At 41.7% G+C, this 17,001-nt stretch overlaps 1 protein-coding gene across 1 annotated transcript in view; it reads right to left on the bottom strand.

The window, feature by feature from the left end:
• Positions 1 to 12,656, bottom strand: part of col24a1 (collagen type XXIV alpha 1 chain) — an 84,181-nt gene extending 71,525 nt beyond the window's left edge. The window contains exons 1-2 of the mRNA XM_080886747.1: positions 12,108 to 12,656; positions 5,027 to 5,094 (exon numbers count right to left, since the gene is read on the bottom strand). Coding sequence (XP_080742873.1) covers positions 5,027 to 5,094; positions 12,108 to 12,160 — 121 coding nt within the window. The 5' untranslated portion in view covers positions 12,161 to 12,656. The remainder of the gene's footprint in view (positions 1 to 5,026; positions 5,095 to 12,107) is intronic.
• Between the last annotated feature and the right edge of the window lie 4,345 nt (positions 12,657 to 17,001).

The raw sequence follows: 17,001 nt of genomic DNA, 5'->3' as shown, positions 1-17,001 counted from the left end.
ATGAAATGATGAAAATCTTCTACAGATGCCTAAACATGTTGCTCATGGACAAAAGATTTTAATTCGATGGCATTAAATATGAAATAATTACAAAACTGTTATTTTTTTTGACCAAATAATCAGGCTAAAACACAAGGAGTGACATCAGGAGTGAAAAGAAGGGACTGGAGAAGAAGTGCTTATCACATCATTGGAAGTGTCCCAGCATCCAGAGCCTGCAGCAGCAGAACTAACAGATGCTTTTGGGGTCATTTGATCCAGCCCTAACTAGAGATACTGCCTGTACTGAACCCAAACTGGGACCGGACAAGAGTTATTTTCTTTTTGAAGTTAAATGACTAAGAAAAGTTAGTGAGCCATTAGGGCCATGTAACAATGTCAGCATGATGCCAATGATCCAATCCATGTTTTTCAAGCAACAGAAATGCAGCTGTAGCCCAGATGAGAAGCAGGGGCAAGATAAGCATGTAAGCAGAATACAGGAAACTCCTCCTCCTTTTTGAACTTGCATACAGAGCACATTCTGTCGAGCTTTGCATTCAAAAAACACAGCAAACTGGCGATGATACATGTCAGTACATGATTGTGATTAAAGGATGCTGCACACATAATTCAACTTTAAATATCAACTGAATTGCAAATGATGGCCTCACTTATTTGTGTACATGCAAGAGAAAGCATGGAGGTATCTGTTAGTGCACTGGCAGACGAAGACAGCAGTCACACAGAAGCGTTTGTTCAGTGTTTAGATCTCAGCAACAGTTTGACAAACTACGTTCCACTGAAGAAACGACTCCACCGTATTTGGGAATACCAGCTTGATAGACGGGCCAGTTAATGTAGAATTACTGTGAGTGGAAACAAAAAACAAACTAAACCAGTGTCCACATATTATAGTATTGTCTTCTTAAAGTGTTATAAGCTTTTTTTAGTCTGAAAAAGAGAACTGAAGAGTGGGGTCTGTGCTTGTTGCTACTCGGCATATAGAAAAGGCATCAGAATCAATTTCCTGAGAGAAAAAGTGGGATCAGTACACGCCTGGAGACACAGACATAAAGTGCATCCTTCAGAACATTCTGTATACCCTTAATAACTCCATGCTCTATACGCTTGCTATCGAAAAGACTTCGGTGAAGAGTTAGAAGAGTTAGAAAAATACGAAAATCCTAAACTGAGCATTTGACCTCTAGAGGTGTGAATATGTAGATGCAGGGAAATAATGATCTTTTTAATGTTTGAACTTTGCCCATAATGTTGTAGTCAGGTTAAAAAAAAGTGCACCCTCTTTCAACACTAAGGTTTAAGATATAATAAAAATTTGATAGTTCTTAGCAGGTATTGGAAAAGCAATAAAACATGATATATTACACCACGTTATTATTCATGTAACAAAAACTAAGCCAGCATGCTGAAGTAAGTACACTGCTTCCATAGGAACTGAGAGGGTTAATAGCAGCTAATCAGATGCAATTGATGATCTGAACAGCAACAAGTGTGAGTACCTCTGTGAAAAGCAGATGTTTTGGCACTTTGTAGGTCTTTAGCATTCAGGTGTGTTAACACATTGCCAAGGAGGAACGACATCAGAAATTATCTTAAATGAGCAATAGTCAGTGCACCAGTTTAGCTAAGAGCGTGAGCATCCACATGCTGCATGGCCAGAAAGCAGCAGGTTTGAGTCGGACCGTGGCCCTTTGCCGCATGTCTTCCCCTCTCTCTCTCTTCCTGAGTTCATCTGTATTTATTATCCAATAGAGGCAAATAGCCAAACATTTTAAAAATATATGTCAGTAATTGTTGCTGCGCATCATTCTGGGAAGGGTCTTGAGGTAATTTTCAAACAAATGTGTGGAATCCATCTTCCCAGGAGTGGATAAATACTCCTGGAGGTCAGTCTGTGCAATGCACAGAGAAACTATATAGACCTCGGTTAGTGTGTTAAATTTTACAGTTTATGACAATACAATTAGAAAAAGACTGAAGAAATATGGCTCGCTTGGAATGGTTTCAAGGAGAAAATGTCTTCCCGTTAAAAACCAAAGTTTCATCTGAACAAAACGCAAGACTTCTGGACCAATGTCTTTTGGCCTTAACGCACAGTACCACATTTGGTGTGAACCAAACACAGCATATCAGCACAAACTTGTGTAAGGGTGATGATTTGGGCTTAATTGACCAAAACTAAACAAGAACGTTCAGGAACCTCGATTTCCATGAAGTTCTTGTCTTGTTCTTTTAGTCAACCATGAACTCTAGAGCCCAATGCAGGCCAACTGCCTAACAACCCAATATTGCCTCCCACTATGTTGTGCAACAGAATAAAGGCAGAGCAACAAATCTACTACAGAATGGCTGAAAAAGAAAAAAATCAATGTTATGATGGGACCATAAAAGAGAATAAACAAGGAACTGAAGCAACATTGTAAACAAGGTCGGGCCAACGTTCCTCCACACTGATATGAGACTGAGCTCCTGAATCACAGGGTGCACTTAATTTTTAATTTTGTTTCATATACATGTGCTGTCGTTTATCTCAGCTTGTATTTACCTCATTCTAAGACCTGTTAAGAAGCAGATGAAACCCATTTCTGTCATACTGTTTGGGTGCCAGAGCAGAGGTAAAGAAAAGAAGACTACAGAGATAAAGACAATGTGCTTTCACAGCATTTTTAGTCATGCAGCTCTGATAGGAGGAGTATCTGTCTGCAGAAGATCTGAGCGCTCACTGTGATGTCCTCCACATTCACTGCCTGAGGTAACGTCAGACGAGATCCCAATTAATCTGTCTCATACGTTAAGACAAGGTGCTCTTGCGCTGTCTGTTCATTCCTCCTCCCCTCATTATGATGGATTGATTCTACTTGGAGCGGGCCATCACGTATCACCCGTGATACGTGGGGACATGGCGTTGCATGATGGCATAAGGGGAGGGACACTGCAAGAGGCAGTAGACAAGGCACATAAACAGTCTATGTGAGGACTAATCATGAGGTCAGCCTTAGATAAGACAATACTGCAATAGTGGAACAGACCCCAGGATATGACATATTTTTATATTATTGCTTCAGTGCCTAATTCAACAAGACTTTACTCTTTCAAGAAAGTCAGACTCAGGGTGAGAGATGAGATTATAGTTAAAAGATCCCAAATCAATGTAGATCCACTGATAGAGCAGAGCCCAGCAAAAATAACAACTCTATCTATGATCACCTTCTAACTTCAGCTCTTCTCACCTCCAATTCTTCTCATCCTTGTTGCTCTGTTTAAAAATAAAGATGAATATCACTTCACCCCCAACACCTGACCAGGTGAGGCACAGCTGCCAAAACATGCCAAGCTAAGATTTCCTCTTCCCATTGTATGTGCATTTCTGCCATGTACTTTACATTATGGGTGTATTTAGTATTTTCATTGATGGACCATAGAGATGCGAGCACTGAGTCAGAAATGTAGCAGGAGGGGAAAAAACAGAGAGGGAGGAAACAAAGGTACAACGGTTATTTATGCCGCTTTTAAATGCATGCCACGGCCCTGAGAGCAAGAGCGGGCATGTTAAGGAAGAAGGTTAAAAGTGATCAGAAGAGCAGCTAAAGAGGAATTCCTGTGTGCACTTGCTGTTCCTATATGTACTGTATGTGCTCCAAGATAAAAGCAGAAATAGGGTGTGATGTGGTTGAGCTGTATTATGAACAAGGCATCGTAAACATTAGAGGAGTTCTGTAGGAACCGTTCTGAAGGATCCCAGTTAACGAGTTCTTTAGGATCCCTAAAGAGTTTGTGGCATCAGCTGATGTAATTACTGGAAGCATTACAAGAATGAGTAGTTTGATGTGCATTTAAGCCACTTCCAGTGGTTTTATTTCATCTTAGCTTCTAACTTTTCCAGGAAAGATATGCTTACAGTGTAAATGTAAAGATACGCTACTTAAAAACGCATGTAATCCTAGTCTATGTGTTCTGATAGTAACCGTGTTTCTTTTCATTTAAAAATATGTTAATAGGAGAAGAATGACGCCAAAGTTTGCATATGTATATATCGGTTCTCATATATCGGTTTGTATATGGCTCATTTATTGACGATACTTACATTTTTCTGAGTAACAGTTCAATTCAAATTGATTTTATTTATATAGCACCAATTCATCACAACTGTCGCCTCAAGGCTATAGGAAGAAAAATCTTTTTTCTTAACAACTGTGTGTCAGTTTATATATTCTGTATTTATTTCCTGTTTCTGTCATTCTGTCTTGCCTCTGTTCTTTAGCATTTTGGTCCCATTTCTGCAGCTGCTGCTGGACTTCTTCTTTGACTATTATTGTGCAAGCCATAAAAAGATTCAACAACTCTTTATCCAGCTAGTTGCGATCAGGAACTGGGGCTGCTGCACTGAATGGGGGGATCCAGCAATGTCAATTGCTTAGCGAGTGCTAATCACTGCTGATTCTGTGTCTAGCCTACATTGAAATAAAAGTTTATATTTGAGTTGTTGTGTTTTGTTTTGTACTTAATGACTTTAAACTCACAATGCAATATGTAGCATGCTGTCTTGATTTAACATTTTAGTTTTAGGCCAAATATACCCGGCTACCTGCCATCACCAAGTACCAATATGATGTCAGTGTTCTCCCAAGAATTAAAATCTCCACACCATATAACATGGAATTTATTTGAAATCTCAGTCAGGAGGTTTTTATGTCAGGTAACAGGAGGCTAATGTTAAAACAGAGTCACTGACAAGCCATGAATGCAATAAATAGCAGACACCCCACTCACTTAATGTGAATAACCTGGCTCACACCTGATCGGCTTCAATAGGGCCCCTGCAAGTGTTACATAGCATCACTTTTCTGTTATTGATTTGAGTGGGGTACAGACAGGAGCTTTTATACCGTCTATATGACAAATGTCAGTGAGTCACATGTCCTAGTGACAGGGGGGGGGGGGGGGGCATCTAATAAAATGCTTTCATATAATAAAAAAAAAAAAATGCTGACTTTTAGTCATGCATAAGTGTTCTGTTGCTTACCTTGAGCTGCGTAATCTTCTCCAGAGAGTGCTGCTGAGCATACTGACAGGAGCAGGAGAAAGTTCCACCTAGATGGACAAAACAAAGATCAGTTTCATGACTAGTTGTTGGGTTTGTCTCTCTGACACTTTTTAAACATACAGTCACATCTTTATTTAATAAAGATACACTAACTGATGCTAACAGCGGAGCATGGCCATTTGTAATTAGCATGGCTGTGAATGCTTATAGTTAAGGTGATCAGGCGACCCTGAACTCTCCCTTAGATATGCTGCAATAGGCCGAGGCTACTGGGGACTTACCATCATACAGAGTGTTTCTTCTTAAGTCACCTCTCTGTGTTTATAGAGCACTTTGCATTTAATCGCTAGTTATTATTAATCTCTGACTCTCTTCCACAGTGCGTCTTCTGCCTTGTCTTCATCCATTCACCCCCAACCGGTCACTGCAGATCGACACCTCTCCCTGAGTCTGGTTCTGTCAGAGGGTTCTTCCTGCTAAGAGGGAGTTTTTCCTTCCCGCTGTCACCAAGTGTTTGCTCATAGCGGGTCACCTAACTTCTGGGGTTTTCTCTGAAGCAAAATGAAGCACCTTAAAGTGAGTGTTGTTGTTGTATGGTACTATATAACTAAAACCGAATTAAACTGAATACTATTATGTTGCAATAGTCTTTAAATTTATAATAAAAGTACACAAAGCAGGACTTTACAGAAGCAATATAGTCAACGCTCAGCTTCCAAACCACCCCAGTATGTGAGCTGCCACAGTTTAAGAAACACTTTACATAATCTGATACTGCTTGGTGAGTTCAAATAATAATTAATGCTATGTAAATAATAAATAACATGCTTGTGATCTAATCATCACTTCAAAAAATGAGAGCTGAAGTTACATTATAATCATTTTGGTTCTGAAAATAGTGTCAGTTTTTTGAGAAAGAAGAGAAGAAGGAGAGAGCAACGAGACAGCAAAAGTGCTACTGGAGAGGTAACAGACAGCCAGATAAGGAGAATAAAATGAGTCCTTGTCAAGTAATTAGCTGATAAGGTCTGCTTTTACATGAATCCTTTCGTTTACACTAAACAATCAAGAGATTCATCAGATAAATGATTCATTCACAAGAAAACATATTCATCCTCTCCTGTGGTAGATGATACTGAGTAGATATCACTAGTCGAAACAAGTAAAAACGAAAGCTGGAGCCCCTTAAAAGACAATGTGACTGCTCCGTTTCAAAAGCCGTTCCACTTTGACATTTTTATGCCTGAAGACGTAGTGAAAAGCGATGAAAAGAATATTTGAGCATCGTGTTTTATCGTTTCCAGACAATGATGGATTTGATCTCCAAGGCACATGGTTAATAACAATTTGATGCTTTTTATGGCAAAGCAAGGACCATAAAGAGGCAAATGCCCCAGCCAACATTCACACAGGAGTTGCTCCTCCCTTTTCATCTTTTTCAAGTTGGATCTCCTCTACCAAAAACCTTAAATATCCTGAAAAGCTAGAAATATGTTCCATTCTATAACAGGCTTATGAAACAGTAAGTTATATATTAATCATACTACATGTTGTCATTTTGCTGCACAAGAGTCACATAACTCCACTCTTGACCCTCACTGACCCCCACCTCTAGATGGCACTCCCCACCAGACAGCTACAGAGGAAGGACAGCAGACAACACAGAACAGCCGGTCCTCAGCATCACTGTAAAACCTTCCTACCCAAAATTGTGCAAAAATGTCGTGCAAATTAGGTAAATTTGTTCACGTTAACTTTAGCTTGTCCAGTAATATTGTCCACTAAAATGCAGATAGGGTGCATATACATTGATGTGTCTAGAAATGTCCAGAACTACAGATCAGGCAGTCGAACATGTGTTATAAAGTCTTAATCTAAGGTAAGGTAACATTTGCTAACACTGTCACCAGTAAAGCTGGGGGGAAAAAGTATAAAAAGTATAAGAAGAAGCAGCTTAAAAAGAAGACAGAAAAGAAGAAGCAGTAACTCCAGTTTTAGTGAAGGTTTGATTTAAAGGCAACGCAAACAAAATACTTCACAGGACATTATCATCAAGGTTTTCTGGAATACGCTCCTTCAGTCATCGATAAAAACAAGAATCCAACTTAAATAAAGCTCCAGCACAATATCACCGTTTGCTTATTTATCCCCTCATGAAGTCATATTCATTCAGCATTTTTCACCTGGTCGTCCCGCCTGCATTGGCCCTGCTCCTCGCAGTTTCAGAACCACAGATCTACAGTAAAGCTGGACATTCAAACCAAATCACATCAGCAGCCCTGAAAACAGTAACAGCTGCTTATACAACTTGTTCTGGCAACTGGTGTCATATTTTTCTCTGACACTGACACAGTGTGGTGGCTGTACAAAGTACAAGAGACAGTAGTCCTGCTATTTTAATATGCAGGGCGCCATCAGTCAAAGGTTGCTGTCACACCTTAATCCTGCAGGGACTGACAGCCTCAAGCAGCATGACAGGCGCCTTACAAACAAGTCTTTTTGGTGGCCTGTGAGCATGAGATTAACCCAGTGTGAGTCACTTTCTGACAGAGAGCCCCCACCCCCCACCCCAACTCCCAGACGGGAAGCCATACTTGCCCTGCAGAACTGAGTAATAAAATATAATCGAAAGCAGAAAAGAGGGGGAAGATTAAAAAGACAACAAGGGAAGAACAGAAAAGGAAAGGGCTGCCTTTAAGTAGAGACACCGTGAATGAGTGTGTCACCTGTTCCCCATTGAGAATGTGGTGCGACATTCCACAGCTGGTAACGCAGACGTATTCCCAAAGTCGGAAAAAGTTACAAAAAAACAAGTTGGGGGGGAGACATATGAATACAGTCATTCATCTACTGTGAGAGGATTACAGTGACATTTATAAGGGCAACGAGTAGCTGGTTCTGTTTAGACATTGGCAGCTTTTAAAAGTAGACCAAAGATAGAGGGGAAAAAACCAAATAAATCACTTAATGTTCCTTTTTAGAGTGTGTGGATCCATGTGACGCTGATTCAGACATTTTTTTTTTGTCCTGCTGTCTGTCCCACAGTCTCTTGTTCGTGGCTATTTAAAGCATCTCTGAGGCTCTGTCACTGAGCACGTTCCGGCTATCGCTTCATCACATTTTTAGAAACAACTGGTGACCATTTCCCCACTTGCTGAACCTTGGTTTGGTGCTTTAACCTTTATTGTGACATGCAAACAGAATGGAAGGGATGTATCCGACTAATAAGAAAAACAGACTACATCCAATCTTTCATCAGAGGTGAATTCCCTTATATGTGACAGTACCGCTACGGCACGTTTCCCCGTCCTAGCAGTTAATGGAAAAGACCCCTGAAAGCAAGACAAAGCTCCCCAAACAGTGCTCTGTTGACGAAGGGAAATACCACTATGTGGGGAGTGGGTGTCATGTCAAGACTATAAATAATCACAACTTAAAGCTCCACTCTGCAATGAATCATTCCAGCAGTACCAGATCTTTCCTTTCTCCCCTTCAAAATTAGCTTGGATCCCTAACAATGGTTCATTCAACTGGGGAGAAGGCTGAGAGTCAAATGGAGAGGCAAAAAGCTCAATTACGCTTGGCAAATAGAAGCAAACCTATTACACTTCTGTTTATAGTCTCATAAGGAACTGGAATCTTTTTTTTTCCTTTTTTTTAACATTCATCATTACTGTCAGTCAGGAGGTGAGCAGCGGCTTTCACGGTTCATTGTTTACACGTCTAATTTACCAAATCAGTAAGTAACAGCGAAGCATGCAAAGCTGTTAATCTACACACACAGCTCTGAAATGAAACTTCTAGAGGATCTCCAAGAAACTGGAAGCACTAAAACTGCTGTTGAGGTGCGTTGGTGTGAAAAATCCAAAAGCTGCTGTGTTTGACTTCGCTTTGGGCAAAAAAGGTGCTCTGAATAGGACAATCTAAACAAACCTGATGAGACTAACCCTGACTCACCCGTCCCACTTTTCATAACCCCTGAAGTTTGCTGAAGCTCTTTTGGCACTCCTTGGAGGAGTCATTATTCAGAAGATTGAGGTTTATAGAGCATGACCTTGGAGCGTTTACCTAACCTCTACTGTTGTGTGACTTAGCTGAGCCCAGTCTAAAAATGCCATGGATGTCATAGCAGATATAACACATAAAATGACGCAGTGCCCCGAGGATCTGTTAAGACCCAGCATCACCCAGCATGTTACAGTATAAACCAGTTGAAATGTTTCCAAATGAGTGCATCACTTTCTTGCAAATCAGGTGTTCTGTTCCTGCATGTTTTGCTTTTCAATCTCAACAAAAAACATTCCTGGACACCATGAAGTCACTGATCTACTGCCAAAGAGTGTTCCCGCTGGCTGGGTTACAGCTTCAGTACCTGTACCCTTATCATATTAACTTCACTCTGGTATAACTAAGCAGGCTTGTTGTCCTCTCTCCAAATAGCCATCAGCAAAAATGATTAACAAATCAGCAGGTTTCCAGGATTGAACTGTCTAATAGTGGAGCGTTTGCAAAGGCTAGAAATGATAATGATTTCCTAACTGTTCCAAGCCACCAATGATTCCAAGCCATCATGAATCTAAGTGGACTCTTCTATAAGGAGCGTGCCATGTCTCTCCTCTAATGAGCATGGCTAACATTTGTCAGCTCACTCCAATGGTACTCGGAGTCAAGAGGTCACGGCAGACCAGTGTAAAGATTGACTGAGTTCACAAAACAGTGAGCAGACAAAGGCCCGTGAGTAAACTTCCACTGGCTTTTATTTATTTGCCCTTTCCCTGTTGCAGAGAAACCTTCAGATGTTAGGAGGGTTAAATACACTCACTCACACCGACAGGCCAAAATCCCTGCAGCCGGTGATTTGGGGAAGGTGAGTACACTCCAGCACGAAGGTGGAGAGGCTGTGATTGTAGCACAGAATAATTCAAAAAGGGTAACCTGAGCTGTGGGACGTGGAAGTCTTATTAAAGGCATTTATAGTGAGCTCTGCCGATTACCCAGATGAGCCAGGACATTGTTTTTGTAAAGGCTTTCCTGTCAATCTGTCCATTTTCCTAACTTCTTGTGCTTGGTTTGGGACTGGAGCACATCTAAGCTGACACTGGATGAGCGGCAGCATACACCCTGCACAGGTTGCCCGTCTATCACAGGCTGTTAAATTGTTGTGTCTATAAGGGTTCATAAATTATCTCAGATTTGAGCACCACAAATTCGAGTCTGCTTAGCTCCATTGCAGATAAACATAAGTAGCTGCTAAATACCATTAGATGGTGGGAACTTTGGTATTGTTGTTATCCAGTTATATTGAAAGCAAAGTTTGACATTTTCTTGCATAAATACTTATCCTATCATGCAGTCCACTACAACTTATACAGGAAGGCTTTTCTGTAGAAGCATTACCCTATAATGCTTCTACAGAATGTAACATGTACTGGGGTAGCCTCATAGGGAGCTACACAGTTTGTACTTTATGTAGTGACAGTAAAACTTAGTATCCCTCATGCACTCAGAGGCACAGTAGACATGTGGTACACTGAAAAACATAATAACTGGGTAAAACTACAGAACAATTAACGTTTTCAAATGAAAGCACTTCACTTCCTGTATGAATTCTTGCTGATGTTTTTCTGTATTTCTTAACAATGGACTGAAATTTGTACCATTTGCAAAAATGTTCATAAACTTCTGTAAAAAGACAAATAATGTGCTGGCAGAAAAACCCTTTATATTCTCTGCTTTTTTGTCCTTCTGCCTCATTGACCTGACAATAGCAAACTTCTGCTCACATTATCAACCACCTGGAGGTAACAACCTGTGCTGAGGAGTCAGCATGCACTCTCAGCCAGAGTGTATGTGAGTGGTTGTGTTTCTGCAGTGTTATAGTTCTAGCACTGGCAGCAATAGAACAGCAATGCCTGCAACAGTGGGTGATTGTCTGGAGCTCAGGAGCCAGTTAACCACTGATGCATACACACTAACTCTGTCTGTGAATTCAAGGGAGGCCACATTTATCCCCAGTCACCTCAGTTTTCCCCATAAGGCTCTCATATTCACTACCAAGGACAAAAAAAAGGATCTCTTATAGGGTTTCAACTCTACTTTGTTTTACATCAAGCAACCGCTATCAGCAGAGAATAACAGAATGTCTTGTGATCTCAGATTTTGTTTTTAGATCATATCTGGAAGAGATTCATAATAGAGTACAGGCAACTTGGACTCACTTCTGATAGAAGATAATGCTTTTCCTGTGAAGTACTCTTTCTTTCAAGAAGTGCACATTTCTGATGTTCCACAGACCCCAGCTGAATGTAGCAGGACAACAAGACCTGCATGCTAGATGTCAATAATGCACACTCCCATGAGGAATGTTTAGGGTTTAAGGGTGTTCATCTAAAGCCTTAACACGTTTACAGAGATGGACACATTTGCTCCTCTTGGGTCCTTCACATTTGCTTCTGTGCTTCTTCTAATTTATCACTTGCAGAATAAGCATTATTACTTACAAGACAGCCTCATTCATCCCCTTTCTCCATGGTTTACTGTTTATTCTTCAGCTTACTGGAGCTGTGTGAGTGGGTGCCAAATAAAAAGATGATATTGTAGCAGATCCTAGACTGCATGTTCACATGGTGGGATCAAAGCCAACTTCCAAAGCTGAAATGCATGGGTGTATGGAAAAGTACAGGTATCAGATGGGGATGGTAAAGCTTAACAGCAGCAGTCCGTGCACAGCTAGAGTGAAGCTAATATGCAGAACAAACAGGTCAAACGGATCGAGCTGAAGACATCCTAAAAAGAGAAAAACTACAGCAAAGCTCAGTCGTCTCGTGCTTAAACTTTCTAAAATTCTGAATAGTTTGTGCCACGTTTTGGTGCCACAATCGTGCAGCTCAGCTGCTGAAACTTGTTTGGTCAACTGGCGCCCTGTCAGGGAAACACGCCAAAGAACCTGAACAGAAATAAGTCTCCCAGTTGCCATATCAAGCGAAAACCTGTTCCGGAAACAGCTTCAGCGCATAGATAGTCTGACATCTGCAGAGTACTTAACCAAATGACCACTTACGTTGCTGCCGCGGAAACGTGTCCACTCCTTGTCCGTTGAGCTCCTAAATGCATTTGTATGCATTTGTCCAGGCAGCAGAGATCTGGGTGAAAACAGAATCACACTCAAGGGGATACCTGCACATGGGCTAACCTTTGGTAAGAGCCAAAGGAAGCATAAAGCGGACGGAGATAACTGCCACCTCAGAGTTTCCTCATCGTAGCTGCTGCAGTCCTGAGGAGAGGTCTCTCCAAACTCTTTCAAAACCAAAGCCTCAGTTCCTTTGCGCTCTGCGGCGCGCAGTGATCAAGCTACTTCTATCCAAAGTGGAGACGCGCAACAGTTGCATAGGGGGGAGAGAAGGACTTGCAGTGCAGCGAGTCGGTATGCACCAATGTAAACTTGACTGCTCTCAGGGATTCACAGAATTAGCACTCGACTTCTTCTTGGTCTCCAACACAGCAGATTCAGTTCCATGCGTCTTTGCCTCCAGGCGGTGGCTTCTGCTATGTGCCTTGACTTGCACTGATGCGAGGGGAACCCGTACTCAGCCCATCACAACCCCATCCTACCAGCTGGTGGTGTTGGATTTCACCGGTTACTGACTCGTGACATCACGGACGGAGTTTTGGCTTGAGCCCTTCAGTCACTCTTTGAGTGGAGTTTGAGTGCTGCACTACCCTGCACGTTTTCAATATGTTTAGTTATAAAACGTTATAAAATGCACGTAAAAATTGTAAATCATAGACATACGCAAACCAACACAAAAAATAATGACGTAAAACAGAAAACATCAGATGGCATCAGTTCAAAATGTTATGCAATTACTTTACTTGACATATATGACACTGCGTGTAAGCTGAGTTTTAAAAAGAGCTTAATTTTGAAGCGGCTCTAATAGTATCACTAACACTTTACATGGCAGAATAAGTGAGCTTGAGTTAGTTGTAAGTGCACTTGATGCACATTCATAAGGAAATCGTCACAGAAAATGGGATTATTATGGTCGCCTGTTTCTGAACATACATCACACATCCAACATTCAAAGTAGAAAGCCAGTATCAATGAAATAATGATCACAATACTACTAAAACAAATAGCATGCAGTATCTTAAATCCACTAGTTCAATTTAAGTAAGTAACCTTTATCTTTTATACATTGACCATTAAACTGAAATTGGGCATTGGCTGGAAAAGTGAAAATATGCTGTAGCGTGCTCACAGTGTGCTGTATATATAAAGACTTGACTGCCTCCTGACTGTAGCACAGGATTAAACAAATGATGAAAAAAAGAATTTTGATGTAGTCAATAATGCACTCTCATAAAACAAAACAAAACGCTATGATTCAGCGAGAGAGTTAGACTGTTAGATGTGAATGTGGTTTATGAGCTTAGGTAGCATGCCATATAGTCTGAGGGCTTTTGATTTTGCGTCTGCTCCTTCTCCCGAGATTTACACAAGCACAGATTTATTAGGTGTATAAACTCCAGCAGTGTTTATAATGACACATTTGCTCCGGCACCAAAAATGCTCCTTTGTTTTGCGGTTTCCCTGTCCTAACGCTGCACAGAGTTCTCCTTGAAAATGACACCGTTTCCTCATCTCAACCATCGATTTTTCCAAACAAACAAGCTCCAACTCACTTCCACCATTTCCCACTCAGACTAACCCAATAACCTTGGACAAGAAGAGCTCTGTCACGACACCCTCCCCGCCACATGCCATGGCATCCTCCTCTAGATGTCTGCATCCTCAGATCAGCCTGGACCGGGATTGAGTCCATATGGTTTGCAGTTTAGGGGCCTGGGAGACACGGAGCTTTTCCTGCCTCTAATTCCAGGTGGAGAACATAGGGTTTTTTAACCTGAAGACAGTTAAACAGCAGTGACAGTGAGCAGTTAGAATGCCCAAACACGGAGCAAGGTAAGAGAGGTCAAAGTGGCATGAAAACTCCAAGAGAGCCCATCAACCAGTGCAAACGACGACTTTCATAAGGATTTTGTGATTCCTGTAAACAAGGTGTCTGAGGCCCTTTGTGCTGCGGATGTGTGCCTGCAGCAGTGAGTCTACTCGCTGTCCCCCTTCTTCATCAAAGACAGTGTGAGGAGGAGGAAGCCCACACGGGATGGAGTCTCTCTCTGGCATTGCTATTACTCAGCATCTTCGGGTAGCGATGCTCTATCCAGATGTTTCACTTCCTCTCAACTTCCAGAGAAAGGTTCAGAGGTGCTGCTTTTCCAAGAAGGTTATGAATCAACGTGTTGAAGAAATAAACTTCATGATAAGGTTGTAGCACAGGGCTGCTTGAGCTTGTTGACTGGCAGGAAAAGGTTCAAACTCTGTCACGGGTTGTTAATAAAACCTTGATAAAATCACAGATTTAGAGCCCGCCTTGCTGTGAGCGTCAGCGGTCCTTTAAAATCTTTTATTATAATACCAGAATTATTTACCATAAAATATCTTCACTTGCATGCAGAGCGCTTTGCAGCACACTTTTTAAGATGAATTTCATATTTTTTTCCCCTTTTACATGTGCAGATGTGCAGTAATCAATCCACTGTGTGCTGAGCACCAAAGTGTTAGGCCCGAATGAGTGAGTCAGATTCACACTCGCTTGTCTTTCTCCTGAGGAACGGGCAGATGTAGACGAGCGTACATGGAGACCCCCTGCCCCCACCCTCAAAACAAGTGTTCCTCTCCTACAGTTTAATAACTTATCCAAGGAAATGACCAGTTAGTGTTTAGACCAGTGCTCTCAAACACTTTTCACTTTCTTGGAAGCGCACAAAAGGCCAGGCTGGATCGTCATCACAGCAGTGTGTGGTTACAGACGATGATCAAGTATTAATGCACAGATTGCACGTGTCAATTCAAATGAACTTATTAAAAAATCACAGCTTTTCATGTTTTATTTAAAAAAATACATTTTGCATATGCTGGCAGCATGGTATTTGGAGTCTTTTGGACGCAGCACTGTTGCTGGCACCGCTCCCAGAAGCTGCATGGACTATCCCTACCTGCATGCTCATGTCTTGTCAATGATTTCATTTCCAGAACTTCCCCTTGGAAGGCCAGGATCCAAATCACATATTCTGCTGCTCTGAGAGCGTATTGTCTTTAAGGTTTGAACATTTTATAGTAACACACCAGCTTGGAAACGTGAGGAGCGTGAAAAACCTTCGGCCTCACGAATGATTCTAAGCCCAGAGTCAACCATGGGTGGTTAAAGAGGAAAAATAAGACGGCAAAATCTCTGTGGTTTGGTAGAGCGTAGAGCAAAAACGTAAGCAGCCATTAGGCTCAAAAAAGATGTGCTTTTGAGAGGCCACTGTAAGCACATTCTTCTCAACATAATGATCCAGACACGGTTGGTTAAGTGTGCCTCATTAGGTAAAGGGCTCATCAGTTTGCCATGAATTTAACTGGGAGGAGGGCGACCAGTCTGACAGCAGACTCTACCTGCAGACTGACGAGATGCTAAACTGGCTTCTCTCTCTAATTAGCAGACACGGCCCTGTGTAATTTCTGTCCTGTGTGCGTGTCATCGGCTCGTAGAGCTGTTATTTTGCCGAGCAAGGAGAGTGTGGGCAACAGCTGGGGGAGTGCGTAACAGATGGTGAAATACAGAGCAGTTGATAGTGGAAACAATGTTCCATGTACGAGTGTGCATGTGTGTGTGTGTGAGAGAGAGAGATTGTATTCAGTGAGGTGGTTTGTAGTGCTTAAGAGATCACGGGAAAGCAGTGAGAAAGGGGCCAGGGGAGTCCAGGGTGAAGGGGGTGTTTGGGCAGGGAGGAAGTGTAAGAGTGTGCAGGGAAAGTGAAAGTTGGGTTGGGGTCGAGTGGGCTAAAGAAGGAACACACACACACACATATATACACACATACTGCGCAGGGAGGTGCAGCGTCATGTGTAGCTTTTAATTTAGTGGTAAGCTCATGTAGGGACTATAGGCAGATTTTAAGGTGTAAACTCTTGAAACAATGCCTGGCGACTTGATGGTTCGTCTGAACTCTATGTGAAGGGATCATTTTTAATTTACAAAACACTCACGAGGCCTTTAATCATTTATGGAGGGTTTATTCGTGTATTCAATGTAAAGAAAGCGCCAGAAAGTGGTCGTTTCTCATTTCTGATTGTGTGCCAGCATCATGGGTTTGCCTGCGTGCAATTAGTTTTGCAGACGCTGAGCAGAAGTCAACCAAGCCCACAAAAAACAAGCGTGTTTGTCAGCTTTTAAAAACCCCAGGCATTTACATGCAACCATAATCATATATTGCAACGTCATAAATTACTCGAGTTTCAGACAGATGTGAAATAATTTATGGTTTTCCTAACATTGTCAATTAACAGCTCTTAGGAAACCACCGCACTGTCTATGCTTGAATTATGCTTTTATTGCTAGGGAAAAAAAAAATGTCTGAGAACAGGAAGGAAGAAACATGTAAGCTAAATACCTGATGCACTTTAGCGTTTAGCCGCTTTCCTCTGCAGCTCTCAAATCACCTGCTGACCAGTGTCAGCCAAAGGAAGTATGATGGTTTCCCCATCATTCTTGCTGAAGAGAAGAAAGGAGAAATGCATATGCTCCAAATTAAATGAATGTGATGTCTAGAGAAAATCTAAAGGGCCCACTGGATGGGTCCTTAAGCTTGGATTTACACTACGTTACAGCTCGTGTCTTCTTGGACGTCTTGAAGGGCTTTCCCAACTGGATCTTGGCAGTTTATTCCATTTATTATTTGTGGCAGATCTTCTCAATCTTTTTCAGATTGGATGCGAAGTGTCTTTGTGCTTCCATCTGATGATCTGCGGGGTTTAAATCTGGGTTTTCCCTGCTCCATTTAAGGATGATCAGACCAAAAGAGACCTACAAACTATCTTAGATTTGATAGGTAAACCTCGAAGCCCA

This window comes from Rhamphochromis sp. 'chilingali' (assembly GCF_963969265.1).
Source record: "Rhamphochromis sp. 'chilingali' genome assembly, chromosome: 7".
Taxonomy (NCBI): Eukaryota; Metazoa; Chordata; class Actinopteri; order Cichliformes; family Cichlidae; genus Rhamphochromis; species Rhamphochromis sp. 'chilingali'.
The sequence above is the reverse complement of the archived record's forward strand: the minus strand, read 5'-3'. Positions and strand labels throughout refer to the sequence as shown.